General features: G+C 39.2%; 1 protein-coding gene across 2 annotated transcripts in view; it reads left to right on the top strand.

Annotated features, from left to right (window-relative positions):
• UNC5C (unc-5 netrin receptor C) overlaps positions 1-15,118 on the top strand; it is a 357,621-nt gene that overhangs the window by 263,548 nt on the left and 78,955 nt on the right. The window contains exon 1 of one of the 2 annotated variants that reach the window (XM_049630897.1): positions 11,776-13,505. The exons of the other annotated variant lie outside the window; for it this stretch is intronic. Within the exon in view, the coding sequence (XP_049486854.1) occupies positions 13,461-13,505 (45 nt within the window). The 5' untranslated portion in view covers positions 11,776-13,460. Of the gene's footprint in view, positions 1-11,775; positions 13,506-15,118 lie in introns of those variants that run through there. 2 annotated transcript variants of the gene reach the window in all.

The following is a 15,118-nucleotide window of genomic DNA, read 5'->3' as shown; positions in this document are numbered from 1 at the left end:
TTGATATGACCTTGGAACTTCGTAGAAAAGCAGAATTTCAGGCCCCACAGCAGGCTACTTACTCCGAATCTGCATTTTTAGCAAGAACGTTAGAACCAGTCTGTAGTACTGGTTCTCAAACGAGGGTGCACTTTGGGGTCATCTGGGAATTGGTACATGGTACAGTCTGGCTATCAAGATTTTTTTTTTAATTTTTTTTTAAACGTTTATTCATTTTTGAGACAGAGAGACAGAGCATGAACGGGGGAGGGGCAGAGAGAGAGGGAGACAGAATCGGAAGCAGGCTCCAGGCTCTGAGCCATCAACCCAGAGCCCGACGTGGGGCTCGAACTCACGGACAGCGAGATCGTGACCTGAGCCAAAGTTGGCCGCTTAACTGACTGAGCCACCCAGGCGCCCCATGGCTATCAAGATTTTTAATAGCTCCCCACGTGATTCTGCAACCCAACAAAGTTGGAGAACCACTGGTCTAAAGAGCAAGGTTAAAACAAACAAATACAGGAAAACCATCAAACTTGTCACTTCTAAACCAGTCAGTGAAACTTGGCAGACTCTCAGCTTCTAGCTAATGCTCTTTCTAGAAGCTTGGCTTGGCTCAGTGTGCATTTGATAATCACCCCATAATTGCTTTTCCCATTTGTTTGATTAATGTACCTGCATCTAGTGACTCCAGGCTGAATCGCCATCCTCTCAGGTGTACACACTCTTCACAACTCTGTTGTGTCATTTCCAGTCTCCGTGTTCTGACTCGAGGGGCCCCAGTTTGAGTTCAATGGAGTAACCTTTCTGATAGATGAGGGTTTTTCTAGCTAATAGTTGCTGGAGTCACTTTTCATGTTGGGTGGCATGTGGCAGTTTCTCTCTGTTAATTAGAACAAATGTGCCAATTATGTTAATGTTTCTCCCGATACCAATCAGTGAATAATTAGACACAACACATCTGTCTTTCACAGGGGAGTAGAATAGGAGAGAAAACTGCAAGGTGCTTTGTTCTTTATTATTGACATATATGATTAGACAATTCTTTAGCCAATCACACTGTTAACAAGTTCATGTATCTAAAGGGCAAAGGGTGCCAGTAGCTTCTGGGGGAAAAGCTGAGCACCTCTCATTGTTAGTTTAATTTTGATCAGAAAATTGCTATCTCCAAAAAGAACTCTGTAAACAATTTAAGTGATCCTTCCTTTTTTTTTTTCCTTTGATTTCATTGCCCTATTTGGTAACATTCAGGTATGTCATTTACCCTGAAGTACAAAAAGAAACAAGTTCTTAAGTAGAAGTACTTAAAACTCTCAGAAAGGATTTAGCTTTATTGATATAAAAGCTCACACTGAAAGAAATCACAAAACTCAGCCTATAGGATTATGTTGAAGCTGTTGTAAAGATATGTAAATCATCAGATTTATGATTTGTTATAATTTCTGCTTATTTGTCTCCATGTACCTTAACTTTGCAGCTTTCTGATGAATGGAAAAATTTCCTTTGCTTCTATTGTTGTTCTACTGGCGTTTGGGCTCCATACTTGGCATGGTTTTACAGAGATGGAGTTGTAGCCAAATTATTTCTATTGCAAGCAATGCCTCTACCCTTGTGTTGATTCTGGCAGTATGAAGAAGAGACATATGAAACCAATCCATTAGTCTTCCTGAAGGTAGTCAAAGCATATTCTAGGTATGCTTTTACATAAAGCCTTTTGTTTAGTTCAGAATGTAAAGTGTGTACACTCTAGCGAATATGGCTCACGTTCCTAATGTTTAATAATATCGAACTGTGTACTTTTATTATCTAAAGGTAAAACATCAACATAGTTGTGATAAGGTCTCTACTACTGTGGTTTCAAATATGTTGTCACGATTGTTCTTTTAAAAATGGTTGGAAACTAAGAATGGAATTTAGATTGTAATTTTTTTTTCTTACTGTGGCACTGAATTGCTTAAACAAAACACAGGAACCACTAAAAGAAAACATTTAATCTGTTTGGAAATCGTTGCGATTGCTAATACTAGTTAGTGCCAGGCCTTCCTAAAAAGCCCCTGATGTGTGCATCATCCTGGGATACATTCTCTTTGCCCAGAGGTGTGGAAGGGACAAGGCAACAGGGAGGAGGACACGGCTGTTGATTTGTTTTTATTACATCATTTTGCCCAAATATTTGTGTTTTATTTTTTAATAGTAAAATAAGAATGTGGTTCCATTTTACACAGTTTTAGTAGTAAACCATGAAAAAAAATTACCAAAGATAAATACTGTTTGGAAAATAATTATTTTATGTAAGTGACTCCCCCACTTTGTATACTCTTAACATTAGAAGTTTGGGGACCTGTCTTGGGTAGCTTAGCTTTTATGCTGCTTATTTAGAAAGATAAATAAGGGGAGTGAATAAAGGTGGGGAAATGAGTATGGGAAGTCCAGATTAAACTAGAGATTATAATTTATCCTATATTTAATTATGAGTTATCAATGGATAATCTGTTGGGAATGTTAATCCACTTTTCTCTGTCTTTGCTGATGATAAATCAAAACTTAAATTTAAACTGAAGAATAAAGTTTTTAGGGGGGAGATTTGAAACATGAGGTTGTTGAATGCTTAAATGGCTGTTCAAAAAAGGTTGTAGAAGCCTGAGCCATTGAAAAATGATCCCCATGTTTTGCTGCAAAACCTTTTTTTTTTTTTTTACCCCCTCACAGCACTTATATAGCCAATAGTTCCGAATTTTATAAAACATCAGTAACAGTAAAGCTATAAAACCGTGCATCTAGGAGCCATAAAAAAAAGTTGATTCTTAAATCACACCACACACAGGAAGGGATGACAGTTTTATACATCTTTTCTGGGAACACACAATATGGGGTCAATATGCTCCAGTCCTGAAACTTATAATCAAATTGGGAATCACTCATATTCATTAATAAAATCATGTCAGGGTTTTGAGAACTCTCTGCCAGACCGAAGGCATCAATAGAACTGAAAGATCTAACTGTTGGAGGGATTTCTAAACATTTTATCCTCTCTAGAAGAGCTGGGAACCAGTTCTCATATAGGAGGGCTAGAAATATGGCCTCTCTTCTGGTACATACACTAGGCAGGATTGAGGCTGTAAATAAGGGGAAACTTTCCTCAGTGGGAGAGTTTTAGTAATGAAGACTCATAAACCAATACCAATAGCCCTATGCAGTGGAAGATTGAAAGATTTCTCTTAGTTTTTTTTTTTCTGATTAGTATTATGAATATGAAGATATGTCCTCCTTTTAAAAAAAAATAGTGTTTATTTATTTTTGAGAGACAGAGAGAAAGACAGAGCCTGGGCAGAGGAGGGGCAGACAGAGAAGGAGACACAGAATCCAAAGCAGACTCCAGGCTCTGAGCTGTCAGCACAGAGCCCGATGTGTGGCTTAAACCCACAAACTGCAAAATCATGACCTGAGCCAAAGTTGGACACTTAACCGATTGAGCCACCCGGATGCCCCTAAAGATATGTCCTTCTTAATAGAGAATTGAACACTGAATCATCAACATTTAAAAAACATTTATAGAGATATAGTTCTGTTTGGGGTAAACTCAGTGAAGAAGCAATTAAATTAAATTTATGACTACCTCCCAATTCCAGGTGCTTTCCCTTCCATATCTCATTAAATCCTCCCACAGCCCTGGGAAGAAGGTCCTTCCCTCTGTACATGTGAGGATCGTGCTTCTGGGAGCTTCCAGCCTCACAAGGCTGCAAGCTTGGCAAGTGGGAGGGCCTGGCTACAGAACCAAGTCTGGCAATTCCCAAGTCCGTATCTTTTCCTGTAACAAAAACAAGTTTTATTGGCTATGTTTTGGAAATTTAGTTCATTAAAATGACACAAATTATGTGTAGGCCTATTCTATTGATTTTCATGAGCTAATCTCAAAATATCCAAATATCCAAAAGATGTCCAAAATATCCAAAATATCCAAAGATGTCTTTTGGGGAAAAGTCATTTATTTAAAAAGTGTTACATCATTCTCATCAATTTTCCAAAGGTAGAATAAGCATGTTGATTTGTGCTATTTGTTATTATTATCTACACACACTTCACAAAAAAAATGAAAATTTTAGAATGCAAAAGAGAAATTGAACAAACTTCTGGTCCATTTTGTTAGAATATCTCAATGATTTTTAAACATATTTCATTTGGTGACAGAATTTTTTTCCAAAATTTTCTTCCAAAATATTTTCCTAAAATAGAATTAATTGGTATCTTCTCTATATATATATGTTCTCAGGTCACCTTTTTTTGTTGTTGTTGTTTGTTTGTTTGTTTTATCAAAGCACTGCTCTCAGTTCTGTTACAAGCAGTACTTCTCAGTACTTCAAAGTCATATTTATGCTTCTAGAAATCAAATATGTATATGCATTGCTAAGAATCAATAGAATCCAACACTGTGATCATCTTAAACTTTAATAGTCATAATTATTCCACATTTTGTCTAATTTCTAGCACCTGCAATAATCCTCAGTGCATTGTTGCTATTTGATGGATACTCAATGAATAGCTAATTTTCAGTAGATCCTACTGACTTTTATTTTCCTGTGCAGTCATGTCTTTGTTACATCTCTCTGAATGTGGCTACATAACTCAATTAAGGGACTTCTTCCTTACAAAAATTTGCCACTGACAGTAGTAATTTTACTTTCTATATGGGCACACATTCTTGCCTCTGTTCATGTATTCATTCTTTCTTTTTTTCACCACACTTCAGTCATGAAGGCTTTATTCCTGCTTCACAAACAATGACTTTTATAATTGCTCTTCTGTATACCTGGAACACTCTGGCTCAGGATGACTGGCTGTTTCTAGAAATTCATGTTCTAATGCTGAGTTGGCTCTACCGAGAAGCCTTCCCTATCATCTAAAATGAAAGAGTCAGCAAACTATAGCCTGCAGGCCAAATACAGCCCACCATCTGTTTTTGTAAATAAAGGTTTTATTTACATGCTCATTTACATATTGTCTATGCCAACAGTTTAGAGACCTTGGCCCACAGAGCCTAAAATACTTAGTACATGTCCCTTCACAGAAAATGTTTTCTGACTCTTAATCTAAAGCACTGTATAGCACTCTTTTCTTTCTTTTTTTTTTTTTTTTTTCCCAGCCCTAAGGACCACTGAAACTATCCAGTGTATTTATTTGTTCATATATTGTATTCTTTCTTGGGAATCACTTGGAGGGTAGACTTTGTCTTTTTGGTTTATTGATGCATCCCAGGTATCAGAAATAGTGAGGTCACATAGTAGATACTCAACAAATATTCACTGGATAAACAATAAATACATTTTGAACATCTCTGCTAGGGTACTATAATAGATACTCTGAACACAAAAGTAAACATATATATTCAGAGATGTTCAAAATGTATCAGTATTGATCAGTATTGGAGATATCATATACACATGAGTAATCGTGCTCTCAAGAACTCCCAGGCACAAACTTTACACAGATTATTACAGTACAGTATGATAGATGGTTTGAAAAGATTGCTACAGGTGCACACTAAAGGAAGACAGACAAAAAGGGCTTCAGAATGAAAGTGTCTTCTGAGGTGAATATTGAAGAATGAGTAAAGTTCTCTCAGCAGAAAAGGAGGAGAAAAGCATTCTGGGTAGAGTGACAGAAAATACAGTGAGTGGCCACGTTAATGACGCTCACATGCTAAGGAACCTTTAGGAAGTTCAGTATGCCTAGAGAGTGGTACTAAGTGATGAAGGTGAAGCTAGAGCAGTAATTGAGGCCAGCTTGTAAAAGATTTCATATCAAGTTTGGATTTTAACCTGGAAACAATGACACAGTGGAGAACATTTTAATTGAAGCTATTATTTTTAAGATTAACTTTTTAGTAAGAACTGTTGGAATTAAAATAACATCACAGTACTTAAACTTAGGGACATAGAAGAGGGGCCAGGTTTGAAAACCATTTTAGGTAACGTCCATAACTTCATAGAATGGTTTTGAAGAAAGCTATGAGGATTACTGTAAGCTTCGAGTTTAGGATTGAGAGGATAATGGCTCCATATTTGAAAAGAAAACCAGAAGGACCAAGCTTATAGATGATGTGAGGTGATACTGAGATCAATTCAGCACATGTTTTGTTTTTCATATTGGTTGAGCATTCAGATGGAGTTATCAAGAAAGCCATTGAAAATATGAATGGAGCTTACCAAAAACTGGGATTGAAGGGATTGATTTTTGAGTGAACAGCCATGAGAATGAATGAGATCACCAGTGTATATATAGGCCAGTTGTTTGCAAACCTGGCTGCACATTAACATCACCTGAGGAGCTCGGAGAAACACCAATGCCTGGGCCCCTCATAAGCCCAATTCAGTCAGAATCTCTGCAGGTGGGGCCCAGACGCAAGCAGATCTTAAAACCTCCCCGGGTGATTCTGATGCACAAAGTTGAGGACCACTACCATAAAATTAAAAGGAGGAAAATGAAAGAGAGAACCCTGCGGAGGACTATGTGAAACATAGTGGATGAAATAAAGGGACCCAGGAAAGAGGTTTGAGAAAGAACAGATAATTACGTGGCATGAAAGTAGCAGAGGGAAAGAGTGCTGTCGGACTGGGAAGTTAGGGGGGCTGCTGGTTGCCTCTGAAAATGCAGTTGGGGTGCTAAGCATGAATCCAGACAGCACTAAAGTGAAGGGTCGGTGGGCAGATGAAGAGCTGAAGACAGTTTAGCCACAAAGGGAAAGAAAATGTGGAAGAACAGCTGGGAAAAGCAGGTATGTCCTAGAGTAATTTCATTGTTGGTTTGTTTTCAGGATGGACTGAAGACATGTGCATGTTTGTGGGTGACCTGATAGAAAAAGGAAGAGCTTTGAGAGGAGTTCCTATCTTTGGGCCTATTCGGCCTATTAAAAAAGGAAGGAAGGAAGGAAGGAAGGAAGGAAGGAAGGAAGGAAGGAAGACATCTGCTTAAATTAAGGAAGATCACAAAAATATTGAGTAATATGTTGATGACCTAGGGGCTCAAAAAGTCAAAGAGGTGGAAAAAGTGACCAGTGAGTGCCACTTCTGAACACAGGATTCAGCAAGGCAGAGTTGGGAATAGTCTTGCAAGTGATACAGATGCCTTCTGGGAAACTTGCATGTTTTCCTGTTTGCTAACATTTTTCCCTAAAGTAAGATGACCTTATTTTTGTTTCTCTTTTCTTGGTTGAATGTTGAACAAGATCTCACAATATGAAGATTGCTCTTTACAGAACTATCTCACTTTGTTCAACATCCTTGCCACAGACCATGTTGCCTAAAAAAATAATAAACCCCAGCGTGTTCAGTTAGGTTTAACACAGGTGAGTCACAGCATATGGATGCGTGCACATAGAATGTGTCATTAGGATGGAATTTGATGGAATGCAGTTGGGTAAAAATGTGCACGTTAAAAATATTTTAAAGTATCTTTCGTTTTGTACCAGATGTTCCTTTTGTTTATTAAACTTGAATCTTAATTTGTAAAAGTCTTTTAAACTAGTAAAGACACTAAATCAGATAGTGTTCTATTATCAGCTATTAGGTTCAGTGACCCATTAGCTGGCATATTAGGTCCTCCTTCCTTCAATTTTGATGAATGCCAAGAATTGCGATTACCTCATTTGCAAACAGATTTGTTACCCTGTGATTTTAGTCCCTTACTCTCTCAAATACCACACTAATCTTCCCAACTAGTTTGCACCTAACTTGTGCTACCCTGGAGGTTTTGACACCCCCAACAATGTATCAGGTAAGATTGTGATGCAAGAGATGGCTTCGGTTTGAAAAGCAGGAGACAAGTTTTTAGCACAATGAGTATCAGGACGGAGTGCATATGGGAGTTAAAGATACAAATACAGGTCCGCTTGGGTGGCTGAGTTGGTTAAATGTCCAACTCTTGGTTTCTGCTCAGGTGATGATCTCATAGTCCATGAGTTCCAGCCCCACATTGGGCTCTGCACTGACAGTGCAGAGCCTACTTGGGATTCTCTCTCTCTCTCCCTTTTCTCTGCCCCTCTCCCCCCTCTCCCTCTCCCCCGCCCTCTCTCTCAAATAAACTTTTTTTTAAAAAAGATACAAACACAGATCCCCTTAAACATGTTTTTGTTTGTGTACCCCCATAGAAAATTTTGCATATTGCTGGTTACTTGAATTCCATTTTGAAATCCACGTGCCTTCAAACTCTTCTTTATCCGAACTGAAAAGAGTTTTCCCTTGGTTTATATGCCAAGTTTTGTAATACTTTATATGGTTTAGATCAAGGTGTTATTTCTCAGGTCATTTGCATGTAAAGAGAACCTTCTAATGGTGGGATTACAAACTAGCTTTCCTAAAGACATTTCAAGACACTGCCAAAAATTTGGGCTGCATCTTTTGAGAGCAGGGATGCTTTCCTGATGCCCCTGAAATCAAACTACATCCAGTCCCAGTGTTAGCTTTGAAAGTGAACCTGTGTTTGGTCCCAGAAGAGTGAGCAGGGTAGCGATGATAGAGAGGTTAGGTCTGATGGCTCTTTTCTGTGATCACACTGTTTCCCTGTAGAGCACCAGTGAGAGGCCAACCCGGGCCCAGATCCTGGAGTAACTCGGGTGTTTCCGTTCATCATGTCTCACACACACACACACACACACACACACACACACAAATAGGTACCTTGGAATTTCTCAGCGCATACTCAAACAAATCTGGGGGCTTTACAGGTCCAGATAGCAAAAACAAGAACGTATCTTATCACTAAAAAGAGAGGATAGAATGAATATCATGGGGTACTGAGAAAAAATAAGAGTGTTGCCAAAAAAGCCTATTTCATTAAGTCGACATGTGTGAAATTCTTTTCACGTTGCAAGGGCCAAATTGTTCATATAAAATAAACATTTGCCTAAAAAAATCATTTATTTCCTTAGACTCTGTAAGAATCAGTTTACTTTTTTAGAATATTAATATTTAAGACAAAAACTTGAAACCAACCTAGATGTCTATCTGGAGCCACTTAATTTCATAAAGCCGATGTTAAACTATTCTTTGTCTTTTCTCTGTATATCGTGTACTATATTGAGCTGTTGCTGTGGCTTAAAAACAAATGATAAACATTTTGAACGTTAAAAAAAAAGAATGAGTGATGATGACTAACTTGAAGTAGCAGGGAAACAGCATTGGGAAACTTAAAGGAAAAACCAAAACTATAAACATGTGGATGGTCTGGGTCTAGGTAAAAGTAATATATAAATTGCCTGTGATTTATACCTTATTATTAAGTACAGTAATGGGTATTTCTCAAATTAATCTTGGTAAAATTTCTTTTATCAAAAATCTGTTCTTGTTATACCTTTAAAACATTAATGTAGTGTGATGATTTGCTTTTAATCTAAAAGAATTAGAAAATACTAGTTGCACAGACTGATTAAAATGCCATGTTATACTTTCTCTAAAGCACATGCATGCTAATGACATCTCTAGAGTTATGGATTCACAAGGTTTAAATGGAAATATGTATTTAGGTTTAGCGTACAAACTAGATTGGCCAATTTAATACTTAATCATTTATATATTTCTAGTACAGTCTTAAAGAGATGTAATCTAATGGTAAGTTGACTTTGTCTCAATAAAAAAGAAAATGTCAGAAAAAGCTAAAGGAATTCAGACATGAAGATATTTTCTTTTTTGTTTTTAAATTTACACCATTTCTCTGCTGTTATTTTAGAGAAGTTTGAGTTTTGTCCTATCTCCTTTAAGTATATCCTTAATTGATATTAATAATAACTTAAGAATTTACCGTACATCAGACACTATGTAATTTGTGTAATTAACTCATTTTTTAAGTTTATTTATTTATTTTGAGAGAAAGCGAGCGAGCATGTGCGGACGCGCAAGCAGGGGAGGGGTATGGAGGGGGAGAGAGATAATTCCAAGCAGGCTCCCCATGTTGTCAGCACAGAGCCTGACATGGGCTGGATCTCGTGAACCATGGGATCATGACCTGGGCTGAAATCCAGAGTGGAACGCCTAACCAACTGAGCCACCCAGGTGCCCCTGTTAACTCATTTGATCTTTATAAACCTTGTGGAATGCATTCGAGGATTATCCTCATCTTGTAAATGAGGACCCTGAGGCACATCTAAGGTAAGAAACTTAAGAGAGACACGAAGTGACAGTTCAATTTTGAACCCACGCAATCTGGTTTGAGAGCAACCCTCTCAGCTGGTACTTTAGAAACTGCTTCTTAAAGTAAGATTTTCAATTGCACACAATGGCATTAATCAACACGAAACATAACAGCAGAATATGCAAATAGGTCATCTAACATTGCCTTGTAACTATTTTTATTACCTGTTAATAAATTCCAATTTCTTTATAAACCCTTGAGTCGATGACTTCAAATGTGCCCCAAATTATTGAAAAGACTGCAGTTACTGAGTCACAAGGACAGAAACACTACTTTGCCTCACTGCAGCCCTGAAGACAAGTTATGGTTTATGGGCAAAGCCTTTTATTGTTTTCTGAACTACAACCTATTTTTCTCTCTTCTTGAATGTTTTATACATAGCTAAAAATAACTTCCAACTCAGAAAGACTTCTCCCATGTATAAATCAGATGGTTTGCTAAATGGGAGGGGTGGGAGGAAGCCACATCTCAGAGTGAAATCAACAAGAAACATTGAAATGCGCAAGATAGGAACAGAATTCAGAGGCCAGACCCAAGTACTGACTCCCAATTAACCAAGCTTAGCTTACAAATAAATAGCATTGCAACAATATAATTAATTACTATTCAATACAATGAAATTCAGCACAACCAGAGATTCTGTACTGTTTCTTGGGATTTCACATACAGTTTATGTAAGGAGGCTCCCTGTGAAATTACTGCAGATGAAGACCATCACTTTATCTGGTGGTGGTGGCTTCTGGAGACACTTCATGAGAAGGATATATTTTGCTAATATAAAGGTATATTTGTAAAGATTTAATTGATATATCTTCCTGACTCAGACAGCCTCTTTCATGATAAACAGAATTATTCTCACACATTGCACTTATCTGACTTGTCCCTTTATCCCCCAGCACTTGCCACCATGCCTAGTACATCGGTACTCAGTGTTTGTGGAATGCATTTGAGAAAAAAACAAGGTGCCTACTACCTCTTTGTTCATTGAAAATTAAAGTTCTTGGGAAGTTGTATTTTAGGCTCAGGTTTACTATGATCACCTAGATGAAGGTATGCAATAATTACTCAAACACCCTCTTTTAATTCTGCAACAGACATACAGGTGTAATGTGGATTAGAGGAGCATGCTACTTTCAAAGATACTTTAGTTAAAACATGCTGGCCACCGGACACTTCCAGACTCATAAACGACAGTGAGACATTGGGGGTCTCCTAGCGTAATTCTAGAGGTCTTCTTCTATCTTAGGACTTCTCCAGTGGGTTCGCTTGGAGGCCAGCACAGCTCTGTAAGATTTCACCTTAGGAAAGAGAAACGTGTGTTCTTAATCCCTACAGAACTTACTTGGAAGGGATGTTTAAAATGACACTCATTTATGGGTGTCTGGGTGGCTCAGTCAGTTGAGTGTCCAACTCTTGATTTTGGCTCAGGCTGTGATCTCATGGTTCATGAGTTCAAGCCCCACTTCAGGCTCTGCACTAACAGTGTGGAGCTTGCTTGGAATTCTCTCTCTCCCTCTCCCTCTGCCCCTCCCCTTCTCACTCACACTCTCTCTCTAAATAAATAAATAAATAAAAATAAATAAATAAACTTAAAAAATTTAATGGCACTCATTGAATATATTTAAGATTAATTTCTCCACTCTATAGAGATTTAAAACTGTATTTAACAGACTTGATCTCACTACATGTGTTAGTTTTGTTCATACATTCAGCAAATACCAACTAAGCACCCACTATATATCATTTAAGGCCACAGGAATGTAACAGTGATCAAAAATCAGATCAAAATTTGTGGAACTTAAGTTCTGGTGGAGGACACAACTGCTACATGAAATAGAGACTGTATGAAATGGTGAGAAGTGCCATGGAGAAAATAAAGAAAAGAGGGTGAGAGATTGGGAGTATAGACAGAGAGAGATGTTGCAGTTTTAAAAGTTGATCAGGAGAGGCACCTGGGTGGCTCCATCGGTTAAGTGTCCAACTTTGGCTCAGGTCATGATCTCACAGTCTGAGTTCAAGCCCTGCATCAGGCTCTGCGCTGACAGCTCAGAGCCTGGAACCTGCTTCAAGTTCTGTGTCTCCTTCTCTCTCTGTCCCTCTCCCCCCCACCCCTACTCACACTATATCTCTCTCTGTGGTATCTCTCGGTCTCTCTTTCTCTCTCTCTCTCAAAAATAAACATTAAAAAATTTTTTAAAAATGTTGATCAGGAAATGACTCACTGAGAGGGTGACATCTGAAGAACTAAATAAGAGAAGGGAACATATTATGCAGATACCTGGGGAAGGGAAAGGTGATTTCAAGCAGATTGACCAGCAGACTCAAAATTCCCAAAGCAGGAGTACCACTGATATTCATGAGGACTAGCAGAGGAGCCAGCGTGCTACAGATAGAGAAAGTGAACAAGGTGATCTCAGAAGGGTCAGGGGTCCTGGTGATGCTGGGCCTAGTGGGTCTTTATAAGAACTTTGGTTTTGACAGCAAACAAGATAGGAGCCTTTGGAGGGTTGGAGATGAGGTGTAGCACGATCGACTTAAGGTTTCAGGCTCATTCACTCTATTGTGTTGAATACTGAATGTTGATGGCCAAGAGGGAAAGCAAAGATAAGACAGGAAATTGTTGCAGTAATCCAAGAAGGAAATGATGAAGGCTTGAACTGGAAGAGGGTGGTGGTGAGGGGACAAGAAGTGGTCAGATCCTGATATACTGCCCTGACTTCCAGTGGGCAAAGAGAGAGGTAGAGAGGAGTCAAGGCCAAGTCTGAGGCTTTGTTTAGGTAACTGGAAGGATAGAGTTGACATGAACTAAGATGAGCAAGGCTGTGGGAGGAGCAGGGTTGGAAGTGCAGTTCAGGAGGTTGTTATTAGACAACCCAGTGCAGTTTAAAGAAGTCATTTGGATATATGAGTCTGGAGTTCAAGGCCAGGGTCTAGACTGGAGATAAATTTAGAAGACCTCTGCATGAGACTGGATGAGCTCACCAAGGAAGTGAATATAGATAGAAGACAGAAAAAAAGAAGAGGTCCAAGGACAGAGCCTCCACAAGGGAACAGACCTTCGCTCCAGGAAGCTGTGAGGAATGGAGTGAGATAAGACAAAAACCAGGAAAAGTGCCCTGGCCAAGAAAGCAAGTGAGGAAGAGGGAGAAACCAGTTGGGTCAAACCTGCTGCTGAGTCACCTCACCAGTATATCTAACAAAATGAAAGTAATTGGTGACTTTGAAGAGAGTAGTACCTGCAAAGTGGTGGAGGCGAATGTGCATTAGAATAGATACAGCAGAGATGAAGAGGACAGGAAATGAAGAGAGTGGTTATAAGCAAGTATTCCAAGACGTTTTGTAAGGTGAGCAAAGACATGGGGTGACTCCAGGCGGAAACGAGTGGGGAGGGTTCTAAGTGTTTGTCTGTATGCTGATGGAGATGGCTCCTGTAGAGGGAATATTAATGATTTAAGAGACAGAGAGGAGAATTGCTGGGGCCTGCCCTTGACCAGGCACGAGGGAATGGAAGGCACAGTACAAATGAGAGGTGACAGGTGGGAGCACAGAGAGCTGACCCAGTAACAAGAGAGAGGGTGCAGAACAGGGGTGGGGTGGTGAGTAGTGGGAGCTGTGGAAGCTGTCTCGTGATTGTCACTTTTTTTCAGTGAAGTAGAAATCGTGGTCATCAGCTGAAAGTGAGGATAGAGAGGGAGGTGGTGTTTAAGGAGAGTGGAGAAGGTGTGAAATAGCTGTCTAGGAGGATGGGACAGTGAACAGATGATGAAAATATAGTACGATTTTTTGGCAGAATTAAGGGCCCATTTGAGTTCTGTTATCATGAATTCCAGATGAGCCCACTCAACGTGGCTGTGCGCGGCCATATTCCTCTGCAAGTCTGTGAATGTGGTGTCGGGAAGAGCGGCCAAGTGAACGCCTTAGAAAAGGAGAGGGGTGGGAGAGCTGAGCTCCTGATGCAAGGGATTGTTGATAAGGTAAACGGTTCGATTTAAAAGTGGTGAAGAGAGAGGAGGGAACGTGAGAGGGATGACAGCCAAGATAGGTCGCTTTGTTTAATAGATTGTAGGGCCCAGTGAAAGTTTGTCAAAATAGGAGTCTGAGAGGGAGTAAGTCAGAAAGATGGAGAATATGGTAAAAGAAACTGCATCGGAGTTTTAGAAGGCTTGCAGTTAATAATCAGTGGTAAGGACAAGAGCTGGCCAGTGGTTCTCTGACTTTAATGTGCATATAAATCCTTGAATTTCTTATTCACATGCACATTTTGACTCAGTAAGTCTGGGTAGGCAGACCTGAGATTCTGCATTTCTGTCAGCCTCCCAGGTGACCTGGGTGCTTCTTGTCCAGGGATCTCATCTGAAAGACAATCTTCTAGAGTGGTATTCCTCAACCCTAGCAGGAAATCACAGCCCCTTGAGGAGTCTCAAAAATACAGATGCTAGACCAGTCTTGACCAGTGAATCAGAGTTGCTCTGGGTCAGATTTAATTTCTCCGGATTGGATGTAAAATTGATATATTATGAATGTCCAAATTACTCTACAGTGAAACCAGGATTGAAAGTCTCTGGCCTATAAGTGTGGGTGTCTTAGAGACCAAGACTGTGGCAGGAAGGAGGGTCATGTAATTGAGAGGCCAAAATGTTGAAAGTGTTTGTGGTTATTAAAATCATTAGAAATTGTGACAGAAAAATTGTGCTGCATAAAATGACTGTGAGCCCAGAGGTCTTTAAATGACCACAAAAAATATAGAAGGTGGGTGACATAATCTGATGGCATGAAATTCAAAGCAATGGTGTTTGGAGAGAATGGTCTAGAAAAGACAGTGCAGAACAAGGAGGGCACTTTCTGATTCCCCGGCCCAGTGTGTGTTGGGTTTAGGAAATCATATATCCACCACTTGAGAGAACTCCAGGATAAAAAAAAAAAAAAAAAAAAAAAAAAAAAAAAAAAAAAAAAAAAA

Source organism: Panthera uncia, chromosome B1 (assembly GCF_023721935.1).
Source record: "Panthera uncia isolate 11264 chromosome B1, Puncia_PCG_1.0, whole genome shotgun sequence".
In the NCBI taxonomy this organism is placed as follows: domain Eukaryota; kingdom Metazoa; phylum Chordata; class Mammalia; order Carnivora; family Felidae; genus Panthera; species Panthera uncia.
Note: the sequence above shows the minus strand (reverse complement) of the source record. Positions and strands in the feature narration are given on the sequence as shown.